Source organism: Perognathus longimembris, chromosome 17 (assembly GCF_023159225.1).
Source record: "Perognathus longimembris pacificus isolate PPM17 chromosome 17, ASM2315922v1, whole genome shotgun sequence".
Taxonomy (NCBI): domain Eukaryota; kingdom Metazoa; phylum Chordata; class Mammalia; order Rodentia; family Heteromyidae; genus Perognathus; species Perognathus longimembris.
Window position 1 is genome coordinate 56,559,970 of NC_063177.1, and position 14,876 is coordinate 56,574,845.

The window sequence follows — 14,876 nt, forward strand, 5'->3', positions numbered from 1 at the left end:
AGTTAAGATAGTTGTGTGTATAATATACAGCAGCACAGTGGTGCTCCCTTGTTAGGCTGTGTTTCACACAGGTTCCATGGACCTGGTGGCAAACTCCATGTTCAAAAGAAACATAGAGTCTGCTCTGTGGAATCTGCTTAGTGTTGTCAGCTCCAGCTTGAAGTAGGGAGGAACCCTGTCCAGGAGTGAGGTGTGTATGTGGGGGTTGTGGGATGGGGTGGGGATGGTGTTGGCCTGGGATGTGTTCTGTAGTCGAATTCAGGCCAGAGAGATACTTGGAGGCTAGTGAAGATCTGGTAGGAGCTGAAGGGCTCTGAAGGGGCAGGTAGTGGGAATAGTGCACTGGGCCCCAGAAAACAGAGTGGCCGTTAGCAAGAGTAGCTGCTTGGGAGTCAGTTCGTTGTCTTGGATGTTTAGGGGCTACATCATGTCCCAAATGGTGTGTCTTCTTGTTGCTGGATTCAGGAAATGAGACTTGGCAGAGTGATAGATCTTGCCTTGGGGTGCTTATAACCTGGTGGAAGTAGATTTAGCCTTAGCTACAAGTTTGTTTTTTTATTTAAATTAAGCTCATTTTATGTAGTTTCAAGTAAGTTAAAAAAGACCATCTGAAAAAACACATCTATTGTTTGTTGCTATTAAAAATCCTTAGGAGCAAAAAGGCAGAAGGAAATTTGTATATAATATACATAGGACTGTAGTTATGTGATTTTTTTTCCCCTTACCCCAAATAAGGATTGAACCTAAGGTCTTCTAGCACTCAAGTCATACTCCTAGCCCTGTGGTGTGTGGCAATTGCATACACAAGTCATCAGTGCTTTGTGCATCCACACTGGAGTGCCACACCTCTGACTTCTGGCAGGTCACAAGGCTGGGGCTGTTGGGTGGATGGGTCTGGCATACACAAGTGGAGCATCCTCCGTCTGGTGTGAACACTCCTGGTGAGGTAGCCTTCTCATCCTGCCTTGGAGTGCCTGGGTGCTGCACGTCATATCATTGCCCTTGCTGACTTTTGAACTGTGTTGTCTGGGTTCTCTGTCAGCTCTGACTCCAAGTGTGAGTTGTTCTGAGTGACCTTCCCAGACCTTGTACCATTCTTGTGTGTGTGAACTCCATGGCAATTGTCTGCAGCTGACACCTGACCAGTGAGGGCAGTCCATGAATCTAGACTGCCTCAGAACCACTTGCTGTGGGCACTGCTGGAGCTGTGTTTGTCAGCAGGATGTTCTGTGGCCTTGCCTGGTGCTTGTGACTTTTGTTGTGTGGACCTGGAGATCTGTCACCCTTTCTTTGCCTGTCATATGAGGTCATCTGGTCACCTGCTAGTTGGTCACAGGGATCCTGCTGAGGTGACTGCTGTAATGGGGAGCAGAAAGGCTTCCTCCATGGATAGATGATTATACATTTTTATTCTTCCTTCTTTTTTCCTGGTATTATGGTTTAAGCTAAGGGGCTTGGTCTTGCCAGGCAGCCATCCTACCAATCAGTGCACCACACCTCTAATCCTTTGTTGTGCTGGTTATTATTATTATTTTTTATTTTTTTGTTGGTCGTGGGGCTTGAACTTGGCCTGGGCACTGTCTCTGAGCTCTTCAGCTCAAGGCTAGCACTCTACCACTTGAGCCACAGAGCCACTTCCGGCTTTCTGGTGGTTAATTGGAGATGAGTCTCATGGACTTTGCTGCCCAGGCTGGCTTTGAACTGCAATCCTCAGATCTCAACTTCCTGAGTAGCTAGGATTACATGTGTGAGCCACCAGTGCATGCCTTGTGCTGATTATTTTTGAGACAGGATCTTGCTTCTTGCCCAACTGTGCAAGTAGATTTGCAATCCAATCCTTCTATTTTATGTTTCCCATTATAGCTGAATGACAGGCACTACCACAGTGCCCAGTTACTTTTGTTGAGATAGTCTTGTGAACTTTTCTGCCTTGGCTGGCCTGGAACTACCACCCTCCCAGTCTTAGCTTTTGAAGAGCTAGGATTTCAGGTGTGAACCACTGGCATGTGGCTCACTTTATTATTATTATTATTAATAATTATTATTATTATTACTTAGCCAGCCCTGGGGCTTGAACTCAAGGTCTTATGTTTTCACTTAGTTTGCTTGTTCAGCTGCTGTTCTACTACTTGAGCCATACCTTCAGCTTAGCTTTTTGCTGGTTAATTGGAGATGCAGTCTTGTTTACTTTTTTTTTTTTTTTTTTGGGTTGGGCATGGGACTTGAACTCTGGGCCTAGGTGCTGTTCCTGTGCTTTTCAGCTCAAGGCTAGCACTCTACCACTTGAGCCACAGTACCACTTCTCTTTCTGACTTTTAAGCTTGGGCTGGCTTCAAACTGATATCTTTCAGGTCTCAACCTCTTGAATAGCTAGAATTTCAGGTGTGAGCCAGTGATATCTGGCTTACTGTTCTTAATAATTTTGTAGATACCTGGGTGAGCTATTTAGTGGTCTATTTAGTTGTCTATCTTGGATCCAGAAATAGACTTTTAGCAGTGTCTTTCAGAAAATCCAATTTGGTGTAATTATTAAAAAAAAATCAATACTCTGTCATTGAATTGCAAACTAAAGTTTTTTCTTAAGTGTTTTATGTTATATTTTCTATTATAATCACTTCTAAAAGGTTTTAAAAGTGGTTTATTTACAAAATTAAATTTCCTTTAGTATTTTCATAAATGTAATGCATTTTATTTTTAAGTAGTGAATGTGTTAAGCATTGATAAGCAAACCCTTCCCAAGCCACTTGAGAAAAACGGACCTGATAAACTGAACAGATAGAATAAAACTTGAAATGTTCTAATACTCTTTTTTTTGTAATTTATTTATTAATTAAACACAAATTTTTGACAAGGTGTTGTGCAAAAAGGGTACATTTACATAGTAGGGCAGTGTGTACATTTCTTGTGATATCTTACACCCTGTTTTTTCTTTCACTTCCCTAGGTCAGGTAGACATATATACAATACACAATGTACCAATCTAATACTCTTACCTAAAGTTTTAGTTTCCCCTGTATGGCTTCCATCATCAGTTGCATGTGTGCTAGTAGGTCCTGGGCTGCAGATCTCTAGTGGACTGGAGGAGTAACCCCAGGCACCACCTTTCCTTAGCTGCTTCAGGCTGTGGAGTTGGAGATAATAAAACCTTCAGGTAATACCTGAGTTGACATCGGGCTACTGAAGCCCGAGTCACTGCGTCTGTTTCCTCAGTCCTGAAGGCCTCAGGACCCCTGACTGACTGGTTCCGGTATCATGGTGTCCTCTCTCCTCCCTGGAGGTTGCTGAGGTCCTGTGATGAGAAGACTTGGCCTATGTCCTGACACTTCAGATCCTTCTGCCTATTTGTAGGTGTCTTTGAGGCCCCCACTTAATGTATAAGCCCCCTTTATTCCAGCAGGCTCCTGTATCTTAGTTTCTCAGCACAGCTGTTAGCCTTGGTGGCCTCAGCATTGCCATGCCTTTCTGAAGGAACCATCATTTCTTCATGGTTCTGGTCTTGGGGCTTGAACTCAGGACTTGGGAACTGTCCTTGGCATCTTTTTGCTCAAGGATAGCACTCTACCATTTATGCCATAGCTCACTTCAGCTTTTTTTGTGGCTAACTAGAGAGAAGAGTGTCACCAACTTTCTAGGCTTAGATCTCAGCCTCCTTAGTAGCTAGGATTACAGGCATGAGCCACTGGTGCCCGGCTTCATGTAGTTCTTGAGGATCCTTTTAAAAATACTTTCCCTCCTGATTTGAATTGGTGAATTTGTTTTCTCTTCAGATATTTGTTTTCTAACCAGGTTGTGACCATGTACACCATTTCTCTATGTTCCTTCCCTGTGGCCTTTTGCTGGCTGCTTACTTTCTTTGTCTTCTGCCAGTGGTCACCGTGATCCTGAAGGCACTGACCTACGACAAGAAGTGGGGCGCCTGCAGTGTGGGTGCCAATGTCAGGGATGCTGCCTGCTATGTGTGCTGGGCCTTTGCACGGGCCTATGAGCCACAGGAGCTGAAACCCTTCGTGACTGCCATTTCCAGGTAAAACCTGTTCGTCTTGTGCTGTATGGTGGACATGTCTGTTATTCCCTTGATGTTGCATCAAGAGTGATGACACAGAATGTTTGTTTTCTGCTCTATAACATGAAGCAGCCCCAGAATAGTTCCCTCCTGTTGGCAGGTGGGTGTCTAGGAGGAGGCTTGGGCTGTGGGCAGGTTCTTGGGTGAGGTGGTCAGTGCCTTTGAGCCTTTCAGGGGGTGTGTAGGGGCAAGTGGTAGTGAGGCTGGCCGTAGCGGCCCTGGAAACTTAGTGCCTGCAGCCTGCACTTCAGTAGTTCTGAAAGGTAGCAATCACCTGTTGTTGCTGATGGCCCTGACTCTCTAATGTTTGTTGGGGTTTATTCACAGCACTCCTGGGTCACATTTCAGTCCAGCAATGTGAAATGCAAACAGTGTCTGGGGAGCTTTTTGAGGAGGGGATGTGTCCTGGGGAAAGAAGTGGAGCTAGCAGGTTGCTGTGTCCAAAGTCCCGTACCTCTGGCTATTGGTGGTGAGGTTCCAGGCTAAGGAGGGGGCCAGAGGCAGCTGGGAAGAGGGCTTCTGCCAGTGCTCCTTTATTGGCTGGTAACAGTATTCTGCTGGATTTCCAGGAGTCAGTCATTTTTTTGTTTTGTTTTTTCTTGGAAAGTTGCAAAACAGCCATGCCCTTACTACAGCAACTTCTTTTTGTGTCAGTTCTAGCATTTGTACTTGGGGTCTAGACACTGTCTCTGAGCTTTTTTTTGGTTGGTTGGTTGTGACGCTTGAACTTAGGGCCCGGGTGCTCCCCCTGAGCTCTTTTGCTCAGGCTAGTGCACTACCATTTTGAGCCACAGCTCCACTTCTGGTTTTCTGGTGGTTAATTGGAGATAAAAGTCTCATGGACATTCCTTCTAGGACTGTCTTTGAACTGCAATCCTCAGATCTCAGCCTCCTGAGTAGCTAGGATTACAGGCGTGAGTCATTGGCTCGTGGCGGCAACTTTTTTTTTAATTTAATTTTTTATTGTTACTATAAAGGTAATGTACAAAGGTTTATGGTTATATAAGTCAGATAAAGAGTATATTTCATATATATTTAATTTTCAATTGTTACTAAAACAGGTGATGTACAAAGGGGCTACATTTACATAACCTAAACAACTTCTTAGTTTAGTTTTCGTGCACTGGTCTGATTCATGAAATTAGGCTGAGGAAGCTGGCAGTGGCTTGTCATTTGTTTACTAAGGATCCTAGGGATAGGTGTGAGTGGCTCTGAGGCTGTCACCCTGTGAGGTCTTCACAGGACCCTCATCCTTAGTCAGTGTGTGAACATCTGTTGGAGGCCTTGGCCTGTTTGCCATTAGAATGCCATGGGACAACTACTGGTGGCCTCCAGTCAAGCCAGTGGGTCCCGAGGGTTCCAGTGACTGGAGCTTACCTGTGTTCTCAGGAATGTCTTCTTACCCATAGTGAGCAGGGTTCAAAAAGGGACTTTGAGTCTATTTGCTTCCTAGAGGTCTATATCTCTTGATCCAGAGGAGGATTCTGTCTCATTCTGGGAGATAAGGTGCTTCTGAGGAAGTTGTAAACATGTTGTTGTCCACCCCTTGGAGGGAAGTGGTGGGGCTGCAGGGTCTCGTGTTGGCAGGTGGTTATCTAAGGCCAGGGAGACCCAGAGATGTCCAATAGCAGGTATGACTGCATCTCTCTGTCCATCATTGTGCCTGACAGCCAATTTGACCATGCTACCAGTTAGAGGTCTTGCTGGGATGGCCTTCATGAGTAGTTCTGGGAGGGCCATGGCCTCTGCTGACCATCTGGACCTGCCCACAGCCTGTTGTTTTCTGCCTTTTGCTCCCCTGCTATGTATACTGAGCTGTTTGCTATTTATATGGCTTTGGGAAAGGACCTTTCTGCTGCTTCCATTTCTTTCTCTTTGTCTCTGTTTCTCTCTGTGTGTGTATATGTATTTGTACACATATTGGGGCTTGAACTCAGGGCCTTACATTGCCATCTTTTCCTGCTCATAGCTGGTGCTCTATCATGTGCATGTGTCACTTTGGGCCCTTTCTTTTTCCTGGTAATTTGGAACCACAATTCTCAGATCTCAGCCTCTTGAGTAGCTAGGATTACAAACATGAGCCACTGACAACTGGACTTTGTCTGCTTTCTTCTCAGTTTTTTGGAAGCTGACCTGTAACTAGGAAGCAAAAGCAAAATAACTTTTCTCATGTTCATGTCAGTTGTCATTCATTGAGCAAGGAAAGCCCATTAATCAATGGCATCTTGTTCTTCTGCAGCACCTCTCTGCAGTGGTCGGGAGCTGTTAATACCTGGCTTCTCTGAGGATGATGAGGAAACAGTGTTGAGGGCTGGCAGATCCAGAGCCAGGTGTGGGGTCAGGTATGGTGGCATGATGCTGACCTACCAAGAGACTTTAGAGAACCCTTGACTCAGATGTGCAGCTGCTCCCCACTTGTAAGTGAAAATAGTCATAATAGATTCCTTTCGCCTCTTCTCTGGCCTTCTGGGTGCTGTCTCTGGCCCAGCTAGTGGGGAAGAGGCAAGACTGGAGGAGGAAAGTTGCCGAGGGTGGATAAGGAGCGTGGACTTGCTTGTGTGGCACTGTCTCTGGTCTGATTGGAGGAAAGATGCAAAGCGGTTGTGTGAAGCATGGACTTGGTTGTGTGGTGGACCATACAGTCAGGTCAGATAGCCGTGTACCTCTTGCCCTATTTTTTCTCAGTAACAATGGAATCACAAGGCTGAGCTGCCTGCCACCTTTGAAGTGGAAAGGTGCAAGTACAACCATCCCAACCAATGACATCCCCCTGAGTGAAGGGGGCAGTTGGGCCAACAGTGAAAAGTCTTGACCACAAATTCTTGCCAGGAGCCTACTTACATCCCAAGATTTCAGAACTTATATTACAAAATCTCTATATAGATTTTGTAGAAGAAAACCCCAGTTTTTGAAAAAAGCAAAACCCCAAACTGGCTGATAGAATGGACCCTTGTCTTTGTGTGACATGGTCTGAAGTCTGGTTCTAGTTTGGTGCTGTGGTATCAAGTGTTCCAGATCTTGCGCTCTGGTCTTTGGGTGGCTGTATATTCTCAGGGCCCAGTGCATTCATGTCTTAGGCTGAGTGTGGTGTGAAGTTTCCACAATTGCTGAGGGACCTGGTACCTTTTACTCTGGGGTCATCCCCTTTGGCATTTGGAGAAAAGAGAGAGCTGAGCTTTTGGAGCTGGCCCTGTGTAGGTTCCTAGCAAAGAAATTTACTTTCTGTGGTGACCACAGCATGTGGGCTGGGTATAGTCTGTCTGGAGTTTGTATGGACTAAGCCTTCCCCATGGATCCCCTGTGGAGGGAATATAGGCCTCCTGAGGAGGATGTAGTCTAGGGAGGTGACTTCTGCTAGGGCTTGGTCGGTGGGCATGGAAGTGGCCTAAGTGTATACCTGAGGCTTTGGGAATGACTTAGTCTCTAGAACTGACTGTGGAATAATTGGCATGTGGCTGTGTCCACCCTCAGTCTGTGGAATCTCATGTTAGTCATTTGCTCAGGGGAAGATGAACCTTGTTGATTTATTGACCAAGCCTAAGGAATTGCTGTGGAGTGCACATCTGTGTGTCACACACAGAAGCCATAGCTGTGTGGTGCTAGAGCTGCTGGCCTTCTCCTCCTTCATGGCCTCTTGATTTCTTTGTCCTAAGCCAAGAGTCAGCAGGCCAATATTGGCTGCTGTGGAGTTTCTGCTGAGAAGGCCCCTGGCCCCTCTGCTCATGCCAGCTCCAATGGGTAGTGATGCCCTTTGGAGCTGTATAGGTTTCTGGTTCCACAGGTTCTGAGGAAACCTGTGCTTAGCCCTTCCTGGCTCATCTGACTTGAGGCTTCAGTGGGTGGTGGAGGGGGCATGTGGAGGGATGAGTCAGGTGCACCAGTGAGAAGGAGCATTTGCTTGCCTTCTAGCCTTAAGCTTTGCACCGCCCAGTATCGGTCTGTCGGGTGTGCCTTCAGCACTGCTGCCTTGGTTCTTCATGAGTGATTGTTGTGCGTTAATGACACTTTTTAAAGCCATTAATTCTGGCACATGATAAAATCTTGATAACCTACTTTCACAAACTTCTCAGTAGATCCTATACAAATGGACAGTTGAGGTCAAGGTGCAGTCCCCTAAGTGAAGTGGACACATCTGACAGAAAGCTGGGGCAGTGATCAGAGGAGCACCTGTCACTTCCCAGTATTCTAGTCTTCAGAGGACCAACACAGGGGTACCGAATCACTTTTCCTAGCTAGTGTGTGTGTGTGTGTGTGTGTGTGTGTGTGTTTAAAAGAAGCTGGATTAATTAACTGCTCGCGTGAATTGCCCCTTTCTGTTTTAGGAATATGACAAAGGAGCTTTCTAGACATATTTTAAGTCACTTACGGAGTTGTGCTGATTGCTTTTGAAAGGCCACTTTTCCCAAGCTTTGTGCATGTATAGCTGGAGATAGAATGACTATGGCATGCATGGGTTTTCTTGAAAAGCCAGGTGTGTTGAGGTGAAAATGTGTTAGAATGGTTGCATATTTGTCTAAAACATTCCTTCTGACCAGTAATCAAAAACCAATTTGCAGGAAGGAAAAGAAAGTGAACTCCACATTGCTGCCAGGTCTGCCTGTCACCTTCCAATGATTTCCTCACCTGAAACTCTTCTGTAAGCTGAGCTCCTGTTGATTATTACTCCCGCCCAGGCTCAGGCCCGCCTGTGCCAGGGGCAGCTCTCAACTCTCGCCTCCACTGAGCAAACCAAACCGGCTGGGCAGCGTGGGGTGCCTGTAAGGGGCCTGGGATTGGCTCATTGAGATTTCTACCTGGAGGGCAAGATTGTCCTGAAAACTCAGGAAATGGCAACTGTTGCTTAAAGCTATGTCTTGTTCTTGCCTAGCCTCCCAGATAGCCTAGCTTCCAGAGAGAGAAATGTTTTCAGGAACAGTCCAGCTCAGCACTGACTAGAGAAACCATTTCTTTTACTGGCTCTGGTATGACCCAAAAGCTCTTTGAAGTTTTCACCATGAGTGAGCTTTGCTTTTGTTTCTGGGCTAGGGAAATTCAGACAAAGATAAGTCTAATCTTTTAATGTGGTGGACAACTTGCAAAAATATGTACAGGTGATGAACTATTCTGATCTTAAAAAAATTTTTTTTTTAGGTATTGGAATTTTGAACTTGGGGCCTTGTACTTGCTAGTTAGGCCTACTACCAATTGAGCTACACATGGACCCTTTTTTGCTCTAGCTATTTTTTCTAAGAAGGTCTTGTTTATTGCCCAGGTTGGTCTCTTCCTATTCATGCTTGCTATATAGTTGGGATGACAGGTGAGTATCACTGTGTCCAGCTTTCATTGGTTGAAATGGGGTCTTAATACCACGCCTAGTGACTCATGCCTATAATCCTAGCTACTTGGAAGGCTTGAAATTGGGAGGATTGCAGTTCTAGACTTGCTAGGGTAAAAAAAATGTTTATGATATCCCATCCAACAGAAATAGTTGGGTGTGATGGTACGCACCTATCATCCTAGCTATAATGGGAAAGGTGAATAGGAGGATCAAAGTCTAGGCTTGCTTGGGAAAAAATCAAGACCTTGAAAATAACCAAAGCAAGCCGGGCACCGGTAGTCCTAGCTACTCAGGAGATCACTGAGGTCTGAGGGTCGTGGTTCAAAACAAGCCTGGGCAGGAAAATCTGTGAGACTCTTACCTCCAATGAACTACTCAGAAAAAGCTGGAAGTGGTGCTGTGGCTCAAGTGGTAGAGTGCTAGCCTTGAGAAAAAAAAAAAAAAAGAAAGCTCAGAGTCAGTGCCCAGGTCCAGAATTCAAGCCTTAGGACCAATTGAGGGGAGGTGGGGATGGGAGGGAACACAAAAAGAACAAAGCAGCAAGACACTGGTGGCTCACACCTATAATCCCAGCTACTCTGGAGGCTGAGATCTGAGGACTGAGGTTCAAAACCAGCTTGAGGAAACACACCTTAGAGAATCTTATCTCTAATCAGCAAAAAGCCAGAATGGGGTGGGGGGAGTGACTCAAAAGTAGTTGATTGCCTTTCTGGTAAGTGTAGAGCCCTGAGTTCAAACCTCAGTATCATCTTCCTCCAACACAAATTTAAAATGGTGGTTATTATTACTTGGGTAGAAACAGTGTATTTTGTTTTTGAGTGCTACCTAATGTCATGCAAATTAGAAAAACAGGTTAGGGTGAGTTCTGTTCTCACTGGACCTGTGGAAATGCGGTACCTAACCTAGAGCGGCCGGTTGAGACATGCAGCTAGCTTCCTCCTGACTTGGTCCCACAAGAAGGAAGATCTCTGTCTGACATAGCCACATCTCGGTGTTGGGAAATCTTCATGAAAGCAAGCAGGTGGAGACAATTGCAGCAGCAATTACTGCTGGCTTGAAGGCTGCTCCTGAGTTGTGACTCATGCTAAGGATAGGGTGGCTCATCTGCTGTGGGTACCCCGGGGAGCAGTGGGCTAGAAAGGTGCTTTCCTATCTGTATTAACTAACATCATGAAGTCTGTTTGCATTTGAAACATACTGGTATATCTAGTTAGGCCAGTTTTGTTCTGAAAATGAGAGAGTAGTTTTAAAAAATTCAGTCGAACTTGTAAGTCCCTAAATCCTATTATATTCATTGGCACCCACACACTTGTTGACTTAACTTAGGTGACAGTTAATAGCAATATTTTTAAAGCATTGTCCTAGTATGTTTGGTAAAATATATGAATGGAATAGCAACTGCTTTAAGATGTTTGCCTGTCAAGGAAAAGCTAACTTGTTTAAACTGTGTGAGGCCATTACTGCTTTTGCTGGACTGGGTCTCTGAGGCAGACGTAACCCAGATCTGGGTTACGGTGGCCTACTACTCATATTGCTTGCTTATCCTGTAGGGAGTTCTTTATGGATGTTGCCGTCCAGAAGTGAAAGACTGCTTTTCCTTGTCAGAGGACTGGAATTTCTGAGAACACTCAAATCTAGAGTGATTGTGTGATTAGTGGCCAGCAGCAAGAGTTGAAGTGGCTAGGCTGGTTCTCCCACTGACAGCTGTGAAAAGGGCTGCCCGCTGGGGCTCCTGGGATTAGTGCTCGCATAAGAGGGGTGCCTGCAGGTGGGTGTGCACCAGGAGACTGGACAGGAGCCACCCAGGCGCTTCCTGCCAATTTATGTCACATGTGTCTATAGCGTTTCCCAGTCACTCATGAAAAAGCATGAATTGGGCAGTATATCTACCCTGTGCTTTGGGGGATGGGCCTTGTGGAGGGAATGACATACATGCAGCTGGAAAGCAGCCTGTGACTGCCTCTTGCACAGTTTCGGCTTCATTGGCACATGCAGTTCAGTGGGTACCTCTTCATTCTGAGAGACAGAAGCCAAGTCCATTTTGTCCTCTGACTCCTCTGATGCCTGGGTGGGTGACTCTGTGTATGGGGTTTGTTTTCCCCAGTGGCCACGGCCACCCTAGAGCACTTGAGTGAAACTGGACTCCAGTCAACTTGCCTAGACAGGGTTGGAGTGTCTGCAGCCTCAGGGCAAAACAGAAGAGGACTTAGCAGGGTGGTTAGATGTCTGCACCTTGCCCTTGGAGAGGTCAAAGCAGCTTGTTAGAGAGATGGCTTCACCCTCTCTTCACTACTCAATATTCTATAGTTTAAAATAGTAATCCAACACACATAAATGGCAATTCTAAGAATTGAATGTGAAATGTGACCTTGCAGTATTATGGACTGGAGCCCACATTTCTCTGGTTAAAGGGAAACAGGTCTTTGGCTAATTCCTTTTCCTAGAAAACATGATTTTATGGGTTTTAGAAGCAAAACTATTCAATAAAAACTTGTGCTGGGGTAAAAGTCATTGTCATTCTCTCCCTAGGGATGACTCTTTCAGTATATTGAAAGTGCTTTCCTTTCCTAGTAAACTCTCTCTCTCTCTCTCTCTCTCTCTCTCTCTCTCTCTCTCTCTCACACACACACACACACACACACACACACACACACACACACACACAGAGAAAGCTCTTTTTCTTTTGGTGCTGGTGGTTCTGGGGCTTGAACTCAGGGCCTGGCCTTGGTGATGTCACTGAGCTTCTTTTGCTCAGGGCTAGAACTCTACCACTTGAGGCACAGTTCCACTTCCAGCTTTTTTGGTAGTTTTTAGTGGAGATAAGAGTCTCACATACTTTCCTGCTTGGGCTGGCTTTGAACTATGATCCTCAGATCTCAGCCTCCTGGGTAGCTAGGATTATAGGCGTGGGCCACCTGTGCCCAGGCCCACAAAGCTCTTATTAGCATATAAGTGTGATACTTAAAATTTGTTTATTATGAGAATACATTTAAATACCAAATGTGTTTTGTTAACAGCAGCAGGTGTATAGCTTTGTGTGCAGGTCTTGGTTGGTTTTGTAGTATCTAAGACAATTCACAGAAACCATTGTGTGGTGTTAGGACAGGTGAAGTTCAGAATGTTACTGCTGAAGTTGGATGGATGTGTCTCCTGAAGGTTGGCCACTTGAGCTGGCCAGAGGGCCTTTGTAAGACAGCCTCTCTCCTTCCCTTTTCCTCTTTTATTGAAGCCTATGTTTACATCTGGGGTTATAGAGCAATACTCTTCCATTCCTTTTTGTTGATTGAGTCCTCCCAGCTCTGGCTCTGCTGGCTGGTGTCCTTATCTTCTCATACGATCCTCTTTCTTTTGAGCATTTTCTTACTTCTGGCCTCATAAGATCTAGCACTCATCCCTGTCTCCTATCTGTTCCTGGACTCAGTCCTTCCCAGTGACCTGGCTCCTCTCGTGGTGGTAGCCTTTGGAGTTGGGGTTACCAGGTGCCCTCTGCTTCTGTCTTCTTCTGTGCCTATATGAACCTGACCCTTGCCAAGGATGATGTCTGTACACCCTCAGGAGGAGATTGTAGCCTCAGCACCTGAGGGTAGTAAGGGCAGGGCTATGACCCGAAGCTTTGGAAGTAGCTCTGGAAGTTGGGAATGAAGGACTCAGTAGAGTTTCAGCCCTTATAGCCCTGCAGCCATGGTTGCTGTTCCTTCACCTTACCATCTCAGAGACCCTGCCTGGAGGCTCCAAGTGATTAGAGGCTGAGCAGAGAAAGCCAACATGGAGAAATGCTTCATTTGGGAGGCAGACCACTTTATAAAGAAAAGGTTTATTTTGGCTGATAGTTCTAAACATCCACAGTCAGCACCCACAGTTTCCTTCTCTTCATGCTTCATAATAGATTAGATTTCAACCTGTGAGGGACACTCAAGCTATAGTGCTCTGGTGTTTCCATGGGGTGAGACACCTGCAGGGTGTGCAGGTTGGTTTCTTTCTACCTCATGAGCTCCTGCCACTCACTGTGGTCTGGAAGGCATGGTGGCTATGACCCTGCAGCATTGGTCTCAGCCATGTTGGTTTGTCTCCCTCCACCTGAACGTTGCCAATTCCTGTCCTCTGGGCACATCTCGTTTCTGTTTGCGTATTTCTTTGGTGCCTATCACCCCATAGCAAGCTAAGAGCATTGTGCCCCAAGGTTCTGAGATGTGTCTGTTCTATCATGAGCCTTTTCTTAGGGCCAGCTGCCTCAGACCCCTCATGCTGCCTGATATCTTGGAGGTCACACTAGTCTGCCACAACCCTGGGGAGTCTGAGACTCTTAGTGCCTAAGACGGTGGAGAGCCAAGCAGGTTATGAGGTTATGAGCACTGTGATGAAGTCTGTTACTTTGGAGAATTCCTTTTACCTGATCTTTTTCTCTCTTTTACAGTGCACTTCTCATTGCTACAGTTTTTGACCGAGATGTCAACTGCAGAAAAGCAGCATCTGTAAGTTTCCTTGTTTAAATATGTTTCTTTCCTGGAGGTGGAGATTGGACTGTGGTCCTGTGAGGTATGTGAGTCTTTGTCTCACTGGCACACCTGCACACTGGCCCTGGTGCCTACAATAGACAGCTAGAAGAGCCTTGAGGGAGCTGTTGTGAGCAGAAGCCCTAGGGTACAACTGGCAGCTAAATTTGCCTTAGGATTTGGAGGATGTAGTAAGGGTTTAGCACCCCTACCTCATGTAGCTGACAGAAAACTACGATTAGCTGTTGTTGTGGTAGGTGTCCTCAAGCACATACAACCAGTCTGCTGCTTGATGACCAGACTCAGCTCAGGGTAGCCCAAGTACTACAGAGATCTTGTGATTCTGATTGGACTGGGACAGTAAGGAAGGATTTGGTGTTGCAAAAGACCTGTAGGTGGCAGGGCAGGTCCGGGGTGGGGGGAGGGAGGGGAGCAGAGCAAACTAGGGGCTTTGTTGGAGCCATTGCCAAGCCATGGTCATCTTTTCTCCATCCAGCCACTCTTGGGTGGGCCTTGCTGGACAGGACTTAACAGCTGATAGTGGAACTTGTGTTTAGAGTTTAGAGGCCTGGAGTTTCTACAGCACCCAATGTTTGATGTGGATTTGGATAGACGAGCTTGGGCAGCTCTGGTTGCCTAAAGAGATGCTGGCCAGAGCCTCCTGCTACACATACCTGACAGCTGCTTCTGCTGCTGTTGCTGCTCCTCCTCCTCCTCCCTCTTCCTCCTCTTTCCTCCTCCTCCTCTTTTTTTTTTTTTTTTTTTTTTAATGTGCTCTGTGAGTTGTTGGGCAGAGGGACTGTAGCCTAGCTTCAGGGTGAATGGACAGGAGACAATGGCAGCTCCAGAGCTAGGGAACAGGGAAACTTGTCCTGCTCTGTATTCTAGTTGGGGCTTCCTGTATCCTTTTCCAGGCTGAGAAGTTTCTTCTTGCTGCTAGTTGTTGAAAGGATTTAAAAATCACGAACTGGTATTAGAATTAGAATTTGAAATGATCATGGGA

At 46.0% G+C, this 14,876-nt stretch overlaps 1 protein-coding gene across 1 annotated transcript in view; it reads left to right on the top strand.

Moving 5' to 3' along the window:
* The window catches only part of Tbcd (tubulin folding cofactor D), a 148,507-nt gene that overhangs the window by 83,492 nt on the left and 50,139 nt on the right, over positions 1 to 14,876 (top strand). Inside the window, exons 14-15 of the mRNA XM_048366218.1 lie at positions 3,868 to 4,024; positions 13,795 to 13,852. Of these exons, the coding sequence (XP_048222175.1) occupies positions 3,868 to 4,024; positions 13,795 to 13,852 (215 nt within the window). The remainder of the gene's footprint in view (positions 1 to 3,867; positions 4,025 to 13,794; positions 13,853 to 14,876) is intronic.